Here is a 24027-nt window from a genome sequence, read left to right on the forward strand (position 1 = left end):
GAATATCTCCTTTTCCATTCTTTTTAGTGCAATTTTAGAAATATCAATTCAAAAGTCCAATCCACACGAGAAAGTAGGACAACTTTATGCTTTTGAACACTTTATCCATCTTTCAAGTTCCCAGTGGAAAAGTCTCCTCCCAACCTGATCAAAAGTTGAAAGGAAATATGCAATCACTTTTTCCTCTCCTTTAGTCATTTCCCTCAAAAAAAAAAAAAAAAAAAAAGAGAGAATTTTTTTTTTTTTCCAAATTCACCAAAGAAGCTTCCACAAAATTGCTCCACGCTTAAAGCTAGACAATGCTAAACTCTTCCTCTTCTACATCTTTTCAGACATTTTTTTACCCCTTTTTCACTCACAATTCACAAAGAAGAACAGACAAAAAAAAAAAGCAATTCACATAAATACAAGAAACTAAAAAAAAAACAACTTAAAATCTTTTTCCCATTCTACATTAGAACAACGATGAGATAGATCCATACACCGTCAGAAAAGTAGAAAAAGTGAAAAACAGTGGATAATAATAATCCAACCACTAATCTAGTCAATTAACAAGTTAGAGTAATTCTAATCAACAGGAAAAAAAAATACTAAAGAAGAGAAAACAAAGAGCGTTTTCTTCTTCTTCTAAGATCCCCAGTTAGAGAACAAAGCTTCCAAAATCTCCGTAAAAACTTCAACAATAACTCTGTGATGATGCTCGGAATTTAGAGAGAGAAAGCACTGCAAAAGCTGCTCAAGATCTTTGGCCGAAAATATCTGCTTCTCAACGATCATCTCCACCATTGAAGTCCTGAAATCATTGTGCGGATCGCTAGATTTCTTCACCACGGCGAAGCTGTCCTTTACTCTTCCCTCCAACGGGACAAGACCCATTTCAGAACTCGCCCTCCTCCGGCGATATCTCCGGCGCCGGCGAGCCTCCGACGAGTCGGAAGAACACAGGCTCTTGGAAGAAAACAGAGTCTCCGATGTCTCGTCGGCCTCTCTCTCGTCGTTCTCTTCGTCGCGGCTGCTGACCCCCCCCCCGCCAAGATTGCTGTCAACAGAAGAAGAGCTAAAAGTCGTTTTCTTCGTGCTCTTTTTGTACTGATTTCTCTTGCCGTTTTCCTTCTTCTTCTTCTTCTTTCTCTGTTCGTAAAACGGGTTGAGTGGGAAAACAGGGTAAAGTCGTTCGGAGAGCTTGGGCCTCGGGAGCATTACGTCAATGGTGGATTTGATGCAGTTGTTGAGGTCGACTTCGGTGACGGGTTCGGACCATTTGGGTCTGCAAATGGAAGGGAAAGGGCGAGGCTTTGGTAACGGAGGATTGTTATTATGACCATTATTTTGGTTTATGGGCTCGGTCATGTGGAAGCTATGGAGGTTGTCGTCGGTTATTTCAGGAGAGAGAATGGTTTTTTTGATCACGTCGGAGAGGTGGCGGGATCGGCACGAGCCGAAAGAGCCGCGGAACATGCGAGAGAGCTTGTGTTTGAATCGGTTTTCCGCCATTGGAGAGTGAGTGAGAGAGAGAGAGAGAGTTTGTTTTGAGGAGAGAGAGAGGGGGGGAGGTGGTATAAATGCATGAGAAACCGAAAGTGCAAGTCATTTTAATGGTGATATAGAAAGGGTCTGGGGAAACTTTTTGGCTGTATTTTCGTCGTTTCTTTGTCCTCATCAAGGAAGTTTTGGATTAGTTGTAATTTACTTTTCTTGGGCGTTAATATTTTGAAAAAGAATAAGGACAAATTTTATCAATGTTTTCACATTATTAATAATTTGAAAGATTTTATATTAATTTGCCTCATCATTGCTAATTCAAATTATGTGTTCAATTTTGATGTTTAAAATAAGATCGAACTAACTAAATATGTCAAATCATTTAAAATTTTAAGGTCATGTTTGATTCAGTTAAGAATTTGAATTTTGTTATAGTAAAAAGCTTTCCGAAATAATTATATTTAACTTTTTTACTACAGTAAAAAGTATTCATATAAAGTCCTATCTAAATTTGAATCAGCAAACTAAACGGGTCTAAAAAACTCGTTCATTTAACCGATTTGAGTTTTCAATTTTAAGTTTCTATAGTAAAAAATTCTCAGAAAATGTCACATCTAATTTTTTCTGTTACAGTGAAAAGCTCTCAGAAAATATCACATCTCAACTCGAATTCACGAAGTGAACGAGGCATTAATATATTGACGAATGACAATTATGACCCCACTTGACATTTGTTGCCTGTTAATTACGAACAATTTCAAATTGAAAACTGAATATCACCTAATCCGGCCCCAGCAGTAAAAGGAGAAGAAGAAAATTTCATATTGCTGCAGATAAAGTCAGACTTACATTTGCAGAAGTGGAAGTACACAAATTACAACTGCTCAGAAAAAAAAAAAAAATGTCACGCTAGCTTGGTTTTTGCTAGCTTATATATATATATATATATGTGTGTGTTTTAGCTAGCTTTTCTCTCCTTTTTATTTTTTATTTATTTTTTTGCTTTTTGAGAAGATTAAAATATTGATTGAAAACCTTCTTAACTAGAGTTGCTTTTCATCAGACACAAACTACAACTGCTCAGAAAAAAAAAAAAATGTCACGCTAACTTGGTTTTAGCTAGCTTTTCTCTCCTTTTTTTTTTAGAAGATTAATATTGATTGACAATTTTACCTTCTTAACTAGAGTTGCTTTTCATCAGACACAAACAATCATTTCCTAGATCAGTAAAACCGAGAGCAAACTTCATAATTACATCGCTTTTAGAAGAAATGATACCAAATTAATAGATGTCCAAGTACGAAGAATTAAATAACCAGACAGATGGTCCATAAATTTGCTGTCGGAAAGCAAATTATGTAACCTGAAAACAAGAACCTCGAATGAAATAACCGACCCCTCTATATGCAAGTAATTAATTAACTAGCTAGCCTTTTTGAGGAGATATATACACAGTGCTACAATGAACAAAAATGTTTTTTTCTTTTTTTAAAAATTTTTTTTTTTGAGGAAACAAACCTCATATATTTGTTATAAGTAATATATCCTACAGTACTTCTCTTACTTTCGTGCATTCGTGTTATTTCTTTATAAGGATCACGGGCACTTTGACTTTCCAACTTATATAATTAAATTTCTGCTGTTACCAAAGATTAATAGTCAAGTTACTACTTGCATTTAAAGCCCGTTTGGTTGGAGAATGCGTTCTCTGATTCGAATTATGATTCATAATTTACTACAGTATTTTTTCTCATAAAAAACACACATAAATTAAAAATAATTCTTAAATCATGATTCTAATCTATGAACTAAACGGACTCTTAATTATTAAACCCGTACTTCACTTTTTATCGCATCTTTAAGAGCTGGAAATGCTTTAGTCATGCTTTCTTTTCCTGATCCAACTACTACCATAAGATAAAATAACTAGTGCTTGAAGATTTCCCAACAGACTTAATTAGTACATATAAAAATATGGATGATGCATGCATATTATATATATATATATATGTATGTATGTATGTATGTATGTATATGTATTTAGGTACATGGCATATTTAAGTATATGATCTGCATATGTTGGCGAATAGTCCATTCATGGGTCCTAAGAATCTTGGTTGTACGTTTTTAATTAATATTATTATTATTATTTCCAAACAGAGGTTTTGAGAGGGGACAGCAGGACTAGGGAGTTCTTCGAGTGGGCCCCTATTGCAAGGACAACCACCGTTAGGATATATGCTTTAAAAGATGTTTTCATAGAGCATGGAAATGAGGAGGCATCGTCGGCCAACACCCATTTTTGTCACGCACTACACATATCAAAACACCTTATATATAAAACTATTATTATTTATAAAAATATAAAAATATTCCCTATATCAAACAAAGTAAAAATCTCCACTCACATATCAATTTCTTAAGAAAAAATAATGAAAAAAAAAAGTTGTCAACTCTTGCGCGTTAATCTTATAGCTTAGTCCTTTAATATTTGATTGCTCATTGACATACTAATTGACTTCATTTGATAGGAGATAAAAGAAAATATAAAGGAAATAAATTAGGCATGTAACTTAAGTGAGGAAAATAAACATCTAGCAAAAGAGATTTTTTTCTCTTGTTGTATTAGGTATGGATTTCTTTACTGGGAGTGATTAAAACCTCTTTAAAGGTTGAAGGATTTGAAATTTCTCACTCATTTCATTCCCTGCTATTTTCTCTTCTACTAAACAACTTACATGGATACCAAAATTTGTACGGTATTAATCCCCTTATCGTTCTCTTACGTTACACTTTTCCCCTCGTACTAAGAAAACTCTTAGGGCAAAATTATAATCATATCACGTGGATAATGCAGACTAGAAAGAGTACTTAGAAAGCAAGATAATATGTTTTACGAAATAATAATGTTAAGAACACCAACTCTAATCCTAATTCTTGTATACCAACTGATGATGAGATTGCACCTACTAATAAAAAGATGACAACTCATGTACCATATCAGTTGGCACACAATAATTAAAATTTGAGTTGGTGTCCCTAACATTACTCCTTACAAAAAATACTTCGTAAATGGGATATCGAGAGTTGTTGTGTGCGTGTATGTGCTACATGTATTTTGAAATGAGAGATAACTAAGGATCGAGTGGACAACAAAGGCAATATTCTCAACTTTTATTTGTCCCATAGTACCAAATATGATACTGAAGTATTATCACCTTTTACATATTTCAAACCTAGATTTGGTTTTTTATATACGGAATTTTTGTCAACATTCTCATGTCCTGGGTCTAACTCATACAATGGTTAAAAGACAAAGCGACATAGTCCCAATATCTTTTGGCCAAAACCAATTGAAGTTGAATCTTACTAATCAATACTACTCATTAAGGTGATCATCAAAATTTTCAATTTCCCAAAAAGGGCGGGCTGATCATGAGCCCTTGATGACAAATATATAATTTTCAAATAATTTTACCTCTCTCTGATCTCTCACAAACTCTTATTCCAAGAGCATCTTAAAGTCTTGGAAGCTTCCAAAGGATGTGAATACAAATTAAAGAGTTCAGCTTTCACCCTTTTACCGCAAATGCCCAACCAAGAACTAACAGACAGTTTAGGGTTAGCTTGAATTCATATTTTCAAGGCTAATTTAGAGCAATGACAAGAAGAAAACTATCACAATTCCATAGATTTCCTCATCCATTTCATTGCTTACTGATTTGGCTCATGTTTGTAAAGGCTCTGAAAATTTCAAACCCATTGTTGGATTTCCAACTGAGTTTTGAAATGTGGGATAAAATAGGGGTGACTTTTAACACTACTGGTGTTTTCACTCTTGGATTATTTGACTTTTGGGCAGTAGCAGTTTTATGCCACTTTTCATGTGTGGTTGTCCTTTACAATGACTGTAAACGTATGGATTCAGCACTAACCTTCACGAACTTACATTAAGATTGGCATATTTAAGTCCTTAAAATGAGGGTTTACTATTTAATCTTGAAGAAGAATAATATCAAGGTAATAAGACAAATGCAATGAACCAAAGAGCTGTGGGGCAAGCTTGGAAGTCACTTACCAACCTTTTTCCTCATTAATGCATCTTAGTTTAAAACTGGATCATCAATGATTGAAAATGAATCTGAATGCACTTCGTTTTGATATTGACCCAGATTATATATAATTTGGAGCTTTTTGCAGTAAAAGTATCAGTTGAAATGCTAGATTTGATTAAAAAAGAATGAAAAAGTAAGCAAAAGTGACAAAACCTTATACAAATATTACAGTTTAAAATAAAACTCTTATGTATAAACTTATTTTTTCATACTTTGTCCTACACATAACAGTTTAAAACTAAAACAAGACTCTATCGATACATTTTTTTTTTTTTTTTTTTTTACATTCTCTGTCATTTATAATTTATAGAAAATTTTTGTGATGGATTTCAAAAGTAAAAACTAAAAAATAAACAACTGGTAGATTTTTTTAACCATCAAATCTCTATAAAAAGCTGTATGTTCTGCTTAATTTTTTTACTTTAACATGATTTCTATCATATCTAACAATAAGAATGTGAACTACCGGTACGAGACCTCATCTAAAAGAACCCTAATTTATTACATGTGATGTGTGTTTCACGATTTGAAATTTAGATTTTTCTATTCATTTCTTCATACCTTTTTGTCATCCAAAACATGTATAAGAACTAATGGGAATGGAAGACAAAAAATAGTCAATCACGGGTCCTAGAAATTTGAATTCAACGAACCTTTTACTTAGATATGCACTATGACTAAAAAATAAAATAGAATCTCCAAAAGGCTATCTGCTATCATATCAGAGATACATTAATTAACTTCTTACCAAAAAGAAGAGATGGAGATAGAGAAAGATGTTATGATGTGCTGGTGAAAGGAGAATGGAAAATTTTGGCAGTCATTTTGGACCCGTACATTCACTCCTTACTAGAGATTTGTATGAACCATTTCCCTTTGGAACACTTGCATCAGGTGGCTTTCCTCTTTGACAAATAAATTGGTCAAAAATGGGTGTATTTTGAGACCAAATTTAGAATTCTCGTTGACATTGGACATTCCCGAGATCCGGAGATCATAAAGTGTTTGACTAAGCCTGGTGCTCCGTAGACGTTTCTATTCTCAAAGGTTTGAATGCACATCAGGCTAGCTCCTGAGCGCTGCATTCCGTTTTTGGCTAAACAGCTGTCGCTGGAGCACCTGACACATTCAACCTCGATGGAGTACGTACGGAAAGAACCTTTAGACACAGAAGAGTCTCTCAGAGCATTGGAGGTATCTTCGGTCATAGAGGAATCTCTTGGAGCATGGAAAGTATCTCCGTGGTGGCGTCCACATTTACGTCTTCAGAACTGGCATAAAAGACGAACTTCAGCTGGCTTCGAAGTAAAAATGCTCATGGGCTGACGTTGGAAGGGAAGGTCTTATAGCTTAAATTCTGGGCTTTTTAGTCTCCAAAGGCTAAGGAAAGAACTTTTAAGACTCCTAAAGGACAAGGTAAAGAACTCCTAAGGTTAAGTTATCCATCGCCGACTTATTCCTTAGCCCGATTATTTTAAAACCCACAAACGGGACTCAAAAGCAGATCAAACTAAGAAAAAAATCGGCCCATTCGATTACCTATGGCCCACCAAACCACGGCTCACGCGAGTTTCCTGAGCGTGGCTTGGATCCACAAAGTGAGCTCAATAGTGTTCCAAGCTAAAATTATTGGGCCTAGTCCCTTGTACGAGCCTTGTACAAAAACGACTATTAACAACCTTTAATTAGATTAAACATCTAATTATTTTTATCCTTAGATTTTGATTTTTCACTTATTTTTCATAATTAGTTTAATTTTTCAGCTTAAATAATTTTTAACAATTTAAATTGAGTGTCATGTCAATAATTTCGTTAGGTATATAGACGGACTTGGACAGAAAGGCCATTTTGAACCATTTTATATATATCTTTTTACATATTTTAAAAAAGTATTTGACATTTTAAAATAAAATACATAATTCGGGGACAATTATAAAAATAATCCATTCAGCTACTATAAGATATTGCAAGGTTTACTTTTAGAGACCAAACCAGAAAAGTATTCACTGTGGTCATTTGTCCAATAATTAGCCTTTGGTTATGTCACTCGTGTTTCCCTGACACCAATTGTTTGACATCTTTGATGGGATGATAGCATATAATATATATATATATATATATACACACATGTATGTATGTATCTATGTATATATATACATGTGTAATTAGTTTACTGTAGAAACATTGTCCGTGACAATATTTCTTGGCCTCAATATGCCAGGCATATCATGTTTGGTACGAGTGAAAGTTGAAAATCTTCGTATCCCTGATCCCCATCTGCCATCCCTGCAATTTTTTTTATTTTTTTTTTTATAATTTCCATCCCTGCAAATTACTTTACCGAAATACTCCTTTTTTTTTTCATTTTTTTGAATTGGCTAATTTGGATTCACCCATATTGGCGCTAAGCTGTTTCAGCTCTGGTGACTTTACAGTTTTATCACAAGAACAATGTGTGCACTGGGGTTGTACGTTGAGTAAGAACTTGGAACTGGTTGAAAAGACATTGGAGGTTCTTTTTCTGGGATAGAACATTGGAGGTTCTTTGTTTTTTAACCCTACCTTGTCTTCTATATATTTGTGTATACTTCTTGTGTTGCATTTTATTTTCTTGGACGGAAGATTTCTTTTGTTGCATAATTAGTTTGACTACAAATAGCAAAAGTCTGTGGCTTATAGAATTTGACCTACTTGATACGTGGATTATAAAGACCTTATAAACATAATCAAAATATACATTACGCGTGTAGCGCAATGTAACATAAAAATAATAAGTGTATGTGTGTGTCCATCAGGATTCGAAGTCTGATTGTTTCATTCTTCTTAATAAAGTAGGGGTATAAAAAGTTATTACCTCCTAATAATTAATATGAATTATCGAGAAAATTGATAATAATAAAGAGCATTATTATAGTAGGGGGCCAAAAAGGGTTCTAAAAGTTCAGGCTTTTGAATTTGACACTTCAATATCTAGAACTTGTCGCATACTTTTTGTGAAAAAAAAAAAAAAAAAAAACTTGAGAATTAGCAAGTGCACGCTTGACACTTCCATGTTGACAATCTCCTCGTAAGAAAATGAGGACATAATGTCTAATACTACTCTTACTTCTTCACTTATGTATCTCTTTTTAATCCAAATCACATACAACAGCAAGCCTTAATCCCAACTTAATTGGGATCGGCTATATAAATTTCACTTTTCCACACGGTTATGTTCGAAATTATACTTTCTTAAAGGCCTAGATCTAGAATGTATTTCCTAACGACTTTGGTCCACGTAATTCTTGGTCTACCCCTCCCTCTCCTAGTATTAGGTATAAGAATGTCCTTCTAAGTACGAACTAGTGCTTCTAGCGATCTACGTTGGACATGCCCGAACCACCTCAAGCGGCCTTCGCGCACCTTAATCCAAATCACATAATTTTAATTTATTAGCTTGCCGAAGACAGTATTATACAAATGCATTACACGATCTGTCTCAATTCCCTTACTCTAATACAGTTAGTTTTGTCATCAAAAATAGTCTCCATCCCTTCTAAGGTCTTGCCTTTTGTCTCTGGCAAAAACAAGTAAAAGAAGATTGTGGCAACCACCATTACACCCCCAAGCACAAAAAACATTCCTCCAAAGGTTATTTCCTTACAATTGTCAGAAATGTCATTGACACCACCCCACTAACCAACCGATTGACCGATATGGCCAGGCTCGATCCTTGGGCCCGAAGCCTCATCGGAAAAATCTCCGACGAGTAGACCCATGTAATTGGGCCGAGCCCAATTGAAAAGAACGAAACATCGGCACATACGGCCAGAATGCACAACACAATGCCCCAAGTCGGCCTGCTGTCCGACCCCTCCAAGAACTTCGAGCCCAAGCCCAATACCGCTAGCGAAACCGCCATTCCTGCCGAGCCCAACAACAAAAGAGGCCGCCTCCCAAATTTATCTAAATAAAGGGCCGAAAACAACACAAAAGACATCTTTGCAAGGCCCATAATGACATTCACTCCGAAGAGATGCTTTTTCCTTTGTATTCCAGCTGCTCTAAAAACCTCCGGGCAGTAGTATATAACGGCGTCGTTTCCAGAAGCCTGCATGAAAAAGTTGATTCCGAGTGCTGCCACGAGGATCCGTCGAATGGGCCTTGTTGGGCTCACCAAAAGTTCCTTCCAAACCCCTTGTCCACTCCAAGCGTTTGGATCACCATCATGGGCCAAAACCGAGCCCAAAGCAGCCTTTGCAATTTCCTGATACCTCATCTCAGCTTCATCTTCAGTGGAGGAAATTTTACTAAGAACCTCCTTTGCCTCACTTAATTTGCCTTTCATGGCCAGCCAGCGCGGTGACTCCGGCATAACCATGATGGACAAACCTATACCGATCGCCGGAACCGCCGCGAGGCCAAGCATTAGTCTCCAATTTATGTGTATTGGAAGGCTTGACAAGGCATAGTTGAGTATGTACCCTAGTAAAATGCCAAATGTGATGAACACTTCCGGGAGGGAGGTGAGCAGGCCCCGGGACATGGCCGGAGAGAGCTCGGCGGTGTAGACAGGAGCGATATTGAGGGCGTAGCCAACACCGATACCGGCTACAATTCGGCCGGCCAGTAGGAACGGGAAGGATGGCGCTAGGCCCATGAGGAGTGCACCCATTAGAAATGTTGTTGCAGCCAAGACTATAGTGTAACGCCTGCCTATATAGTCCGAGGTCTTACCACAGGCGAGTGAACCTATTAGAGAGAACACGTTCAATGTGCCTACCAAAATCTCCACTTGGGTTGATGTGATTTTCAGATTCTCTCTTATAAAAAGCACTGCACCACTCATCACACCTATATCTGCACGTATATATAAATGTGTGTATATATATATATATATATATTCTTATAAATTTGGGAAAGATTGAGATCTAAACAGAAATATAAGGGATATGCAAAAATGAAACAAGAGACCATAAAAGAAACCCACCGTAACCCAACAAGATAGAATTTGTGGAGGCCAAAAGAGCGCAGAAAAGAGTGTACTTGTTTATCCCTGAAGTAATTTCTCTATAACTAGTTGCACCAACAAAATGATTCTGATCTTGGGGTTGAAATTCATTCCTGGTCTCCATGTGAGGCACTGCAGAGAATCCTTTCTTTCCCCTTCTTTTATATATATATATATATATATATATAATAAAATTAAATTAAATTAAATTAAATTAAAAACCTCTTTTGAGAATGCTGTTTTCAAGAGAAAACTAGTTTTGGGTCATTGAATTTGTGGAAGAGGACCAAATAAATGGTGTGCTAGCCGTTAGGTGGGGACTGTGAAAGTAAATGTAAATGGTGGGGTTTCTGGCGTTTTGCAGATGTTACCCAAAATTTGCATGAAATGCTGAAACATGGCAGCACGCAAGGAGCCAACCACACGTTGTAACAGACTAAAATTTTACTTTAATATTTGAGGTGGCATTTTTTTTCTTTTTATTGGCCTAATCTTTGTCCCCCACGTACGTAGTAGTATTCACTATTGCACTATTCCTTTATCCATCTTGTAATGAATGACTGGATAACGACGCATTCAATGGCCAATTCAAAAATCAATGACGGGTCAAGTTAATGTCTCTGAATTGTGATGCATTGATTAAAGGTTGGCGAAAATAAGTAAGAAAATTACTTCGTTTGATAAAGGAAGAATATCATAATTGCGCATCTAATTACTAGTTGGCTCCACTTTGTTTTCGACGAAGAAATGCCCATTAAATGTTAAATTCAATAAGGGTTTTGAAATAATGCTATTTAATATCGATAGTGTTTAGCATAATCTATTAATAAAATAGATTTAATATATATAATTTACAGTGGGTCACAATGTATAACACCTCTTGTGCCACCTTAACATTTTTCGGGGTTGTGAGGTAACATTTGGTGAGAGAAATAAAAAGTTAATGTGTCCGAAAAATAGACCACTAAAAGTGGCAAGCAGTCCATCTCATGATCTTTCAAAAAAATAACAGAATGTTAATACATCCATTAAAAAGGTGTAGTTTGAAATCTGCAAATTCAAGGTGCTGGTGAATATTGGCTTTTAAGAGAAATAGCATTTCAGAAGTTCAAAAGGTTTTTGAAAATCTCATTAGCAAACTTTGCTGCGTGGTGGACTCCTTGCATTTCCGAGCTACACCACAGCAGCCAATAAATAGTCCTACTAGTTTTAATGATACTTGCTCACCAATTCAAATGTGAAAAGCCAAAAGTTCGATATGGAATCACTCTAGGACTTTTACTGCCTACAATGCTGAGTATTATCTAGTAAATCTTTGTTTAGTTCGCTGATTCGAGTTTTTAATTCAAATTTAGATTTAATTTTATGTGAGAGCTTTTTACTGTAGTAAAAAAGTTAAATGTGATTGTTTCTGAGAGCTTTTTCCGCAACAAAACTTAAATTATAAACTCAAATCAGTGAAATGAACAGAACCTTAGACTTTGAAGAATGATGGTATAATTTTTCTATTGATGAGAACGTAATATTTACAAAGTTAGATAAGGAGTTTAAATTTAAATCTAATACTAATCTTTTTTTTTTTTTGAAAACAAATATAATACTAATCTTCGTTTAAAAAAAATCTAATACCAATCTAATCTCATAGAAATAAACTAAATTAATAATAATTTAAAGAAAAATACATACTATTTAAAATAAATCTATCAATTATCATTATTATTATTATCCACAAGAATTAGTGAACAAATCAATGCAACTAAAATCAAATTATCCGACCAAATAGACCCAAACCATGTAGACGAGTATATACATGTATGCCACAACCATTGGGGAAGATATCCATTAATCTTTCCCCGTCTTGCAACAATATGTCATTTCCTATTAAAAACTTGATACATATGTTGCAAATCTGAACCTATCTTAAAAATCCCCTTATGTTCTAAAAAAGAATGCTTTAATTTTCATGCAAGGAAAACAACTAAACTGCCCATCAATCTCACTTGAAAGGCAACATTGGAAAAAAAAGCATATATATTGCCTCAAGAGAGGAGTTTGTAGTCGTCATTATTCTCATGAACTTGGTCCTCAAATAGAGCCCCAATCTCCTCTAAGCTCTTCCCTTTGGTCTCAGGACAAAAGAAGTAAAAGAAAATGGTGGCCACAACCATTATTCCCGACAATGTATAAAACATTCCACCAAACGAAATCTCCTCGGAAATACTCAAAAACGTCATCGAAACCAAACCGCTGACCAATCTATTCACAGATATCGCCAAGCTTGAACCTTGGGCTCGGAACCTAAGCGGGAAAATCTCCGATGAGTAGACCCACGTAATGGGTCCAAGCCCAATTGAAAAGAACGAAACTGTTGAACAAACCGCCACCACACACAGCAGTATGGCCCACTCGGGCTTGGGGTCGCTATACTCCAGATACTTGGAACCCAGGCCCAGCCCAGCTAATGACAGGGCCATCCCAGCTGAGCCCAATAGCAAAAGAGGCCTTCTCCCGAAATTGTCCAAGAAGAGAGCCGAGATCAAAACGAAAGAGGTTTTGGCGATTCCCATCATCACAGTCACGCCGACTAATTGTCGTTTGCCTTGAATTCCGGCTTCTTTGAAAACCTCGGGGCTGTAGTACACAACGGCGTCGTTTCCGGAGGCTTGCATGAAGAAGTTGACTCCGACGGCGGCGATGAGGATTCGCCGGACGGAACGCGACGGCCGGAAGAGGAGGTCCATCCAAACAGCGCCTTGTCCGCCGCGCAAATTTGTGCTGCATAACGACGCCGCTTTGACGATCTCCGAGAGCCGCCTCTCGGCCTCTTCCTTCGTCTCGGAGGTTCTCACCAGAACCTTCCTCGCCTCCTCCAATCGGCCTCTCATCACCAGCCACGGCGGCGACTCCGGCATCGCCAGAACTCCGACCGCCACGGCCATCGCCGGGACCGCCGCCATTCCGAGCATGAGCCGCCAGTTGACGCTCGGCGAAATGCCTGAAAGCGCGTAATTCGAGATGTAGCCGAGGAGGATTCCGACATTGATAAAGACCTCGGGGAGGGAGGTGAGGAATCCGCGAGTCATGGCTGGGGAGAGCTCGGCGACGTAGACCGGAGCGATCATGAGGGAGAATCCGACGCCGATTCCGGCAACGATTCGACCGGCCATGAGGAAGGAGAACGACGGCGCGAGTCCCATCAGGATCGCGCCGAGCAGGAACGTCAACGCCGCGAGGATGATCGTGTACCGCCGTCCGATCGAATCCGAGGTCTTTCCCGATGCGAGCGATCCGATTAGGGAGCACACATTCAACGAACCGACCAGGATTTCGACCTGCATCGACGAGATTCTCAGGTCTTCTCTGATGTAAAGCACCGCTCCACTCATAACTCCGATATCTGCCAAAAATTAACAAACAAAAGTTACAACCTTTTATATCAGAACAGATTTCGTCGAAGTTTCAACATTTGAAAGAATCGATTTTTCAAACTCACCATAGCCTAAAAGAACAGAATTCGTGGAAGCCAAAATGGCACCGGCGAGAGCATATCTGTTGATTCGTGCCTTTCTGCGAGCTGATGAAGACGATGCCTCGATTCTATCTTCATGTTTCAAGTGAATTTCTGATTCTGAATCGGGAAGAGGGTGATAGGAACTGTTCTTGTTTGGATCCTGAGAAAATGAAGTGAGGGTCATTCTTGTGATGATTGATAACAGAAAAATGCCAGGGTTCTTTTTATGCGTGTGGCAAGAGCAGACAAGGAACACGCCTCAAGTGCCGATGTCTTATCTATCCACGTTTATAGTGCTTTGCTGTATTACGTAAAACTATTATTATATTAATGTTGTCTGAAAATTGACAAAATAGTGTTGCTAATTATTATCCACTTTCTGCGATGTCTTATCTATCCACGTTTATAGTGCTTTGCTGTATTACGTAAAAACTATTATTATATTATTGTTGTCTGAAAATTGACAAAATAGTGTTGCTAATTATTATCCACTTTCTTTTTCGTTTCTAATTTTCTTCCCTTTTTTTTCCCAACAGAAAATTTTTTGGTTTACAAGTTACCAAATATGACTTGAGCAATATCACTGGTTGTGTGTTTTGTTTTGTCTTCTTTTTTTCTTTTTTCTTTTTTCTCTTCCTTCCTTTTTCTTTTTTGGTATTTGTTTTGTGTTTTCGGCAAATACTGTAGAGGCTTCTTCTCTTTACCTTTTCAAGGGTACGGGTATTTTCTGGCATAAAAGATGGATTCTCTGCCTCATTCACTTCACTGATTTAAATTTAAAATTTGAGTTGAGATGTGATTTTATGTGAGAGTTTTATACTGTAGCAAAAAAGTTAGATGTGATTGTTTATGAGAGCTTTTTACTGTAAAAAAACTTAAATTCTAAACTCGAATCAGCGAAGTGAACGGGACCTAGTTTATATCTCATTTATAAGCTTTCCAAACATCTTTGACACAATTGTTACAAATATATTTGTTTCCGTCTTAGAAAGAAGAATTATTATGCTCAAAAGGTGAAAAAAGAAAAAAATCTTCATTACAAAAAAAAAATGTTGAATGAGATTAGCGAATGTTTGAAATTGTTTTTATTTTTATTTTTCACATTTTTTAAGAAAAAAAAGTAAAAACAGAAGAAAAATGGTATTTTACCCAATTAAAAATAAAAAATAAAATAAAAATAATTTTTTTAATTTAGTGTAAAATATAAGAGAAATAATTAACGACTTTTACACTATGTTTGGTAAGAAAAAAAAGTAGAAGGAAGGAAGAAGGTGGAGAGATTTTGGGAGAGAAAATGAAAATATAGGTTGTTTGGTGGCAGAGAAAAGAGAAATGACGAAAAAATAGAGTGAAAAATAATACATATTGGTCCCACTATTTTTCTTCTTTCCACAAGTGGGCGGAAAATATAATGGAAAATGGGGACAACTAATTAAAGTGAACAAAGTTACTAAACTAACCTTTTCTCTATCAACATCCTAGCAAAAAATTTAAGGGTATAAAAGTAATTTACGAGTAAGATTTTTTTTTCCTCTCAATTTAACTTCCAATACCAAACAAGTGAAAATAAGCTCATTTTCTTTCTATCTTCTCGTACTAAACAACATAAAAAAAATCAATTTCCTTTCTATCATTAATATTTTCCATCACTTCTATATTTTATTTCTATCCTATTTTCTTTCCTTCATACCAAACATAGCATTAGTCATTTTTTTATTTTTTATTTTTATTTTTTCTTCTCTCGAATAAAGAGAGGCACATTAATAAAAAAAATTTATACTGAAAGTAATTTTTTCATAAAACTATCAAAAATATTTTTGAAAATAATTTATATCTAAAATTAAAAATATTTTTATTTTTATTTTTATAAAAAAATAAAATTATTTTAAATTGAATTTCAAAGACACCCCTTGTTTTACTTCCCCCAAAACCTCGTTTTACTTCCCCCCAAAACCAGGCGCAAAATGCCACGCTACCAACACACGCCACTTTATAGTGGGTCAATGGACATTTATACGTGTCACGCGGGGAAAAAAGCCACCACTGCTGCTCGCAAATGGTGCAGGTTTTGATGGATTGATTGGATGATAGCAATTTCAAAAGGTTCATCATGTATGATTCAATTGGTTGATTGGTGGTTAACAAAAATGTCGGTTTTGACCTCTTCCCTATTCTGGAGTTAGGAAATGGATCGTTCCAAACTGAATGTGAAAAAACATGTCAATACATATCAAGGTAAAGATTACAATAATAGTGGTTATCAATCTAATAATGTAAAAATACCTTACTTGGTAGGATAAAGTTTTTTCTTTTATTTGTTTTTGAAGGAAATACGACAAAAGAAAATTCGATGACATCTCATATATATATATATATATATATATATTAGAGAGTATCACCAATGTCTCAACCATATTCACTACCTCTTAACCATTTTTTTTTGTTTTTCTTCCAATTTTAAAGGTCTTAACCATATTATTCTGTACAAAAACAATACGGAAACTTTCATATTTATCCATCTCGTTGATTGACTTTTGTTGAATCGTTGTATATTTCAAGCGTCTGAACTCTGAAATAAGCATATTCTCCAAATTCTCCTAAAGAATATAAGCATTATCCGACAAGTACTTTCCAAATTCTTGATAATAATAATAAATAAGTAGAAGGGAAAAAAAGAGAAATAAGTAAAGACTTGAGATGAATTAAAATTAAGGTTAATAGTTTATATAAGTTAATAAATAGGTTAAATTACTGTTTTTGTCCATAACTTATCTGGTTATAAATCATAACTTGACAAATTATTATCCATGATTCACAGTTTTTATCCATAAGTTGTCTTACTAAAAACCATAACTTGATAAATTTGTTCATAACTTATCTGGTTATGAACCATAACTTGACAAGTTATGACTTATTAATTTTTATAACTAAAAATTAGTTTATATACTTTCTTAAACTTTTCATATTAGCCTATTTTTTACTATTTTTGTAAACAAAATGGTATGAACATAACCCTCCAAGAAAATATTCTTTTAGCCTGCTCCAAGTGAAGATTAGCAGGTTCTATAAATAAATAGCCAATTGGGCAGGTAGTATTTTGGGCATACATTCGTCCACCAAAAGAAGTGCTTATCAATTTTTTTTTTTTTTAATAAATGACAACTTAAAATAGAATTATAATTAAATCCCAACGATACATATCAGATTTTTCTGCAACTTGGGGTTGGAATCAAAATCAAGTACGGACAATCACTTCTAACCATAAGTTTCCAAGAGAAAATAAAAAGGACAAATTGTTTTGAACTGACCACATGGATTTTCCAACTTATTAGTCCTTTCCCTTTTGCTATTATAAAGTCATGGGGCCCATCGTTATTTTGGACGCATTTTCACGTGATTAATTGATGGCAATGACGACGAGAAAAAATAGGTAATCTGAAGAGGCTCAAAATTCTTTTATGAAATGATTGCTTAATTTAAACTACATTAATAACAAAAAAAAAAAAAAAAAAAACTTTTTTTTAATATGATAATTATTGTCGTGCATTACATAATAAGAATAAATACAATTCAAATCTTATTATACATATTCACCACAAACAAGATAAAATAATATTGGCGTTTTGGGAAATTATGTGGACATATTCAAAAAATATATATTGATATATTCATTATATTCATTGTCATTACAGATATTTGGAACATTCCATATACTTTTAAGGGTTCACTCCAGAAAGACTTGATATCATGAATGCCGTGGACATTTTTATCCATAATTACATCCTACTATTAAATATAAACGATAAGGATGGAAATAAAATTATCCATAATTAGATTGCTTTCGTTTTGGTATGGTCAAAGGCAGAAATGCAATTAAAGTTAAACTTCGTAGCTGTTTTCTTTATTATCAGTTGACTGCATGAGACACGCAAATAAAGATGTTAGCAAAGGATATAATCCATCACAGGAGACTGTTCTTACACACGCAACGTGTAGAATTATAAATTTTCAGCCAAAAAAAAAATGTAGAATTAGAAATATAATATTGATATTTATTTTATTTTCTTAAGTTCAAAGCTATCCTAGACCAGATCTAGAAGGTCTAAGTTATTCATGATAAAACTTTAAGGAAAAAAGTTATTGATAAAATTTTAAGGAAAAAGTTATTGATAAAATGAATTGAAAGTCAAAATCAGGAATGAGACAATTCATACATTATATATCTAATAAAAATAATTAAAAAAATATACTAAAAAATAAAAAAAAATACATTATTGTGACTATTAGGAAAAACCAAATGAGTAGAGCATAGTTGAGTCCCTACCTAATTATTCTCACACCAACAATTTTATTTATCACCGAAACCAGTTATGCTGACCACAATATATAACACATGATTGTTGTGTTCAAGGTGTTAAAAGCCGTTAGAACCACCTAACAGCATAAGGCTTGTGTACTATTTCACCTTCTTGTGACTTTTTTCTTTTTTTTTTTCACCTTTTAACACATTAAAAAAAGAAAAATTTGTGCTCCAAATTGTCAAACACTAATAATTCAGAGTGCAGAATGCAATTAATCTTCCTTCTTTTTTTGTTTTTCCAACGTGCGGGGGTGTTAGTTCCTATGATAAGTTCAGGTGCAAACGTTGTATTTTGACTAAAGAATAAAGATAAGAGGATGGTTAAGGTATTTTCTTGAATTCTGAGCACAGTACTCTGTTTATATTTGTGTTTATTGTGCGGATGGAATCTACAAATCTAAACACTTTGAACTGTTTAAAATTTGTTCTAAAATAATTTTATTTTTTATATAAAAATAAAAATAAATGTGTTTGGTAATTTTATCAAGAGAGTATTTGTAATATAAAAAACTCATTAATGTCTGTCTCTTTTGCTCTGCTCAAGAGAGAAGAAAATGAAAAACGACTAAAAGTCATTTTTCATTTCTTTCTCATTTTACGCTAACTAAAAAATCGTTTTCATTTACGTTTTTTGTCTTTATTATGCAAAAAGCCGTTTTAAAAATGTTTTCATTTTTTTTCTTAAAAAACGTGAAAAGCAAAAACGGGATCAATTCCAAACACGGCCTTTGTTTATTGTATTGGGCCTTCTGGGAGCGTAATTATAAGGGAGAAAGAGAAAAATAGGCTAAGACTTAAGATAAATTAAAATTAATAGGCTAATAGTTTATATAAGTTAATAAATAGGCCAAATTACTATTTTCGTCCATAACTTGTCTGGTTATGAACCATAACTTGATAAGTTATTGTCCATAACTTATCTGGTTATAAACCATAACTTGACAAGTTTATCCATAACTTATCAGGTTATGAATCATAACTTGACAAGTTATAGTCTATTAATTTCTATAACTAAAAAATGACCTATATACTTTCTTAAGCTTTTCATATTGGCCTATTTCCCTAATTATAACTCACTAATTCAGCATATAAAAAGGGTTAAAAAAGATATTGCATATAGGAATTAAAATATAAAATGATTCACTAGTTTATATTGGCAGACGTTTAATGTATTTACAAAGGTATATACAGATTGGCTCCATCGTGGATAAATTTCAAGATTATCTACCAATTGGGAATTATCTTTAGATCTGTGCATTATCAATAAAATGAACAAAATCCGAAGCAAATTGAGAGATCCAGTCAACTGCAGTGCCACAAAAGATCTCCCAGAACCAGAGATCCAATGCAAGTACTGAGGAGAATATGAGCAATGCCAGTGTCTGGTACCGGTTCAATGGCCAACCTGAAATTTTAGCCATTGTCTTCAGAAATGGAAGGGAACTGCTCTTTAAATCTTTGTTTCGTATCGACCATGCTGTTATCCACCGTACACGAGAAGGGACCAGGTCGAACTCCTCTCTTAGCCGCCTTCCCAAGTCCGGCATGTGGCCACCCCCATAGAGTATGGCAATCCTGTTGTGGCCCTCGTCAAATGCCCTTTGAAGTGCCTCAATCGCAGCCTTGTTTCTCTCGCCGATAATGACCGACCCCTCTTCTACATCAGCCGTCACCTGCGTAAAGCTTCAGCAGAAAATACCTCTGCATCAGCTGATGGTATAAAGCAAGATTTGCAGCGAGTAAAACCTTAACTAATTCTCCTTATGTATAAAGCAAGATTTGCAGCGAGTAAAACCTTAACTAATTCTCCTTATGTATAAAGCAAGATTTGCAGCGAGTAAAACCTTAACTAATTCTCCTTATGTATAAAGCAAGATTTGCAGCGAGTAAAACCTTACCTAATTCTCCTTATTTTCTTCCAGCCATACTAATTGCAATGTTGGAGATGGATAAATGAATTCAATTCATGGTTTTTCCATAACCAAAGAATGAGTTTTCCCATAGCTTTGGGATGCCATAGAAGTCAAATAAACTGAAGCTAATAACATAGAACTCATAGAACTTGCAGGGAAAAGGAGAAGTTTATTATAGTTACTCACTCAGAAGTCAGTCTTTTTGCTAGGAATACTTTCATTGCAGCACCAAAATCTAGCCTAGACAAGGCTTCCAGCTCTGGGAACTCTGATGACTGGCTTCCGACATCAGCACAAACACCTCCAATAATGAGAAGACCAACTAGCGGCATTGGAAGCACCCGCGAGGCCCACAGAAGCTTGGATCTCCAAGGACCAAGGTCTTCTCGAATTGAAGCAGGTTGAATCATAGCTTTTGTGGATTTAAGGGTCATATCTCTTGCAAAGGTGAAAAAGCTTTCACCTTTTTCCATCTGAAAGATATGATTGAATATTATTGGATAGTAATTAGTACCGCAGTGTAATCTAACACAAATAATGAAAGAGGAGTATCTCTAGAAGTTTGTCATATCCCATATCTTTAGAACCCTTCACTAGAAAGGAAGAACCTTCGTCCGTTAACATTGTCAGAAACACCATAGTAAGAGAGAATATTTGGGAAAACTACTTTTGCAGTTGGAATATAAAAGCAACCCTGTTCATAGAACACAGGGAAGTAATGTGACTACTCAAACAGAAAAATAAAATTACGAGGAAAGGCTATCTATATCACCTAGCTCGTTAACAAGCATACCCCTTCATACTCCACACTATGTTAGTAACTTAGAAAGAGGCAAGCAGAGAGAATCTAACCTGCAACAGCTTGAAGGTCTCAAAATCTAGATCGGCATGGTACCAATTCTCTCCCTGGTAATCTAGACAGTCTAGTTGAAAATCGAGCATCAAAATTCTAGCCATCTGTCGCTGAATGCATCCAAGAATGTTAAACCCCCGTGAGCGTGAACTTTTCAGCTTCTTTGTGGCAGCGGGGTTTCTTCTATTCTCTAAACTCTCCCTGCTGGCCACCATTTCATAAAGAACACAATCATAGGACTCAAGTTCCTCTTGGAGGGTCTTAAAGTACCTGATACCACATACGAAGTTATTCAACCCACTATCATACGGAACAATCAAGCTATGGCAAAAATAGAGGGAGGGAAGATTCATCAAGTTTTCATCACAGGCAGAAGTCATAATCATCAACAAAGGAATTCCTAGGGAGAACTCAAGAAGATACTGTAACTCATCCCCTCAAGATAAGTTTCGATAACAACATCAAATATTATAGTTTTACCTTCCGCAAGTTTTATTTAGTTTTCCAATGCCTTCTTCAATTTTTAGTCTTTACATACGCCCTACGCTTAGAGGGATGTTCTGCTCTCTTTAAAAACACCTAGTTTTTTCTTAGGGATTTATTTTAGAATTAGAATTTATGTTATTTTAGGAGTAGTGTTAGTTTTTCATTTTCAATTTAGACGTTTGTAATTGTATTTATTGTAACGTCCTATTAAATTAAATGTTTAGTCATATTTTGTTAGAATGACCTTGGGCTGATGATAATAAGTTGAGATATTCATATGATATTCATATAGTAGGGAATAAATATGTCTCTAGACATAGGGGAAAAAATTACTTTGATTCCTGCCAAGATGAGCCAAGCCCTAACTATGGGTCCCATGATCATAAATCTTATTGAGAAGGATGAAAGTAACAACGACCGACGAGACAAATGACAGAGTTGTTTAGACTCAATCTTTTCCCGAGCTTATTGCTGATGAGCCATCGTTCTCCATTCCAACAAATCCAATTGCTCAAAATCTTAGTTGAAAACTTATCCATAAAGTTGCATAATGAACTTCCTAAATTTTCTCTTAGTTCCTTTGGATCTATTGCATGCTTACTTGAATTTCCTTCCAATTATGGGATTGGTTTTCAATGAGGTAGAGTGGTTTACTTATGTGGTGATCCAAAGCCTCGGTCGTCGAGTGTTTTTTATGTGAAAAGATGGAGTCTCTGTCTAATCTAGTATTCTCACATGATAGTAGTGCTGGGGCTGACAACATTATTGAAAATGCATGGCAAGTAAATAGGTTTCTTTCACAATTTACTTGTTACCTGACAAATAAGACTATGGACTAAATTTTCTTCAGAGAAAATACAATGTATAACCCTTAGATACACATAGTATCTCTGTAAAGAATTTTATTGATTGATGATTCTATCTCTGTAGCTCTTGTTGTTTATCATTAGATGGCGACTATTCGATATCCCTTCGATTACTATTTTGTGAGATGCGTTTCCTTCATATCCTTTGAAATTCGTATATTTTGCTATTATAGTTTTCTATTTTGCCTCTTTGATTTACATGCTTCCAGAGAAAAGTCAGTATCATTCATCTTCTCCTTAACCGCTTTAAAGCTAATACATTGGTCAATTACTTAACGTGCCTTAATTCTTATCTCATTCATATGCAAGTGAAGTTTCGTTAGCATTCTTTAATTGTCCACCACCAAATTTTTGAAGTAAAAACTTTATCTAGAATTTGACATTTAAACCTATATATCTCTCAAACTACTACCCAAACATTAACTAACTCATCATAAAATGGAGTGAAGAGTTAAACATACTCTTTATCCGCGATGTGAATCGTCGAAACCAAATCCACCTGCAAAACCCAATTAAGAAACAAAACCCATCATTCAAAAAGACCAAAAAAAAAAAAAACAACAACAACGAAGCCAAATACAGAAAGATCAAATACCTGACGAAAAGGCTGTAAGAGAGCCCAAGGGAACCTCTTTCTGTAGCTAACAACGGCGGTCTGTAATTCGCCATTTCCGCCATGGACGCCTTGCTTGAACCTCATGAAATCCGCAATGGAATTGCTCCGCAGAAACTGCTCGGCCGAGCCATCCTCGAGAGAAGAAGGAGGAGATTGAGCTGCAGACGACGCGCGGACCTTCGAGGAGGATGAGTAGAGAGGCTTCTGATATCTGAGGATTCTTCTGGAAGATTCCAAGGATTTGGGAGTGGAATGGATATTATTATCAGAGAAACTGTTGGAAGTGGAAGGAAATGAAGATGTGGTGGTGGAATACAGAATTGATAGTGAAGAAGTTGAGACCATTCTTCTTCAAATTCGTTTTTTGTTTTTGGATAAAACCACTGGGTTTCTCCACCCAAGATTTGAAGACCCCCAGACACCACAACCTCTTTTTTCTGATTGTTTCGGTTAACTCTCTGCCCTCATTACGTTTTTTATTCTTTTGTTAAAGGATTTTTTTTTTTTTTGGTTCTTTTTATTTATTTATTTTTCTCTAAATTTGGATACGGCTTTTTTTTTTCTTTCTTTCTTTGTGGGGTTTCTTTTTCTTTTTATGGCTTGCACGCAAAGTAGCAAATGAATGAAAATGATGAGATATTTATTTTGACCTCGTCGAGTTTTCAATTTAAATTAAAATATAATTTTATATGAAAATTTTTAATTGTAATAGAAAAAAATTAAATATAATTTTTTATTATAATTTTTAACTGTAGTAAAATTAAAATTTAAAACTCAAATCGGTAAAATGAACGATGCCTTTAATTATAGCCGCATTCAGTTCGTCCATTCGAGT

General features: G+C 35.2%; 3 protein-coding genes and 1 pseudogene across 3 annotated transcripts; all 4 read right to left on the reverse strand.

Annotated features, from left to right (window-relative positions):
• Nucleotides 1–452: 452 nt before the first annotated feature.
• Nucleotides 453–1609, reverse strand: LOC21385769 (transcription repressor OFP8). The gene has a single exon (XM_010101282.2). It carries the CDS (start codon nt 1492–1494, stop codon nt 628–630), a length of 867 nt encoding a protein of 288 aa, XP_010099584.1. The 5' UTR covers nt 1495–1609; the 3' UTR covers nt 453–627.
• Nucleotides 1610–9061: 7452 nt separating this feature from the next.
• LOC21385770 lies at nt 9062–10711 on the reverse strand (annotated as a pseudogene).
• Nucleotides 10712–12326: 1615 nt separating this feature from the next.
• Nucleotides 12327–14368, reverse strand: LOC21385771 (polyol transporter 5). Its single transcript, XM_010101284.2, has 2 exons — nt 14081–14368; nt 12327–13984 (listed from the first exon to the last, which is right to left on the reverse strand). The coding sequence occupies exons 1-2, from the start codon at nt 14280–14282 to the stop codon at nt 12627–12629; spliced, it is 1560 nt and encodes a 519-aa protein (XP_010099586.1). The 5' UTR covers nt 14283–14368; the 3' UTR covers nt 12327–12626.
• A 5221-nt stretch (nt 14369–19589) lies between these two features.
• LOC21385772 lies at nt 19590–23691 on the reverse strand. The gene is made up of 5 exons (XM_024167666.1): nt 23172–23691; nt 23038–23075; nt 21224–21494; nt 20558–20844; nt 19590–20141 (listed from the first exon to the last, which is right to left on the reverse strand). Exons 1-5 carry the CDS (start codon nt 23535–23537, stop codon nt 19703–19705), a joined length of 1401 nt encoding a protein of 466 aa, XP_024023434.1. The 5' UTR covers nt 23538–23691; the 3' UTR covers nt 19590–19702.
• Between the last annotated feature and the right edge of the window lie 336 nt (nt 23692–24027).

Source organism: Morus notabilis, unplaced genomic scaffold (genome assembly GCF_000414095.1).
Source record: "Morus notabilis unplaced genomic scaffold, ASM41409v2 Scaffold1077, whole genome shotgun sequence".
In the NCBI taxonomy this organism is placed as follows: domain Eukaryota; kingdom Viridiplantae; phylum Streptophyta; class Magnoliopsida; order Rosales; family Moraceae; genus Morus; species Morus notabilis.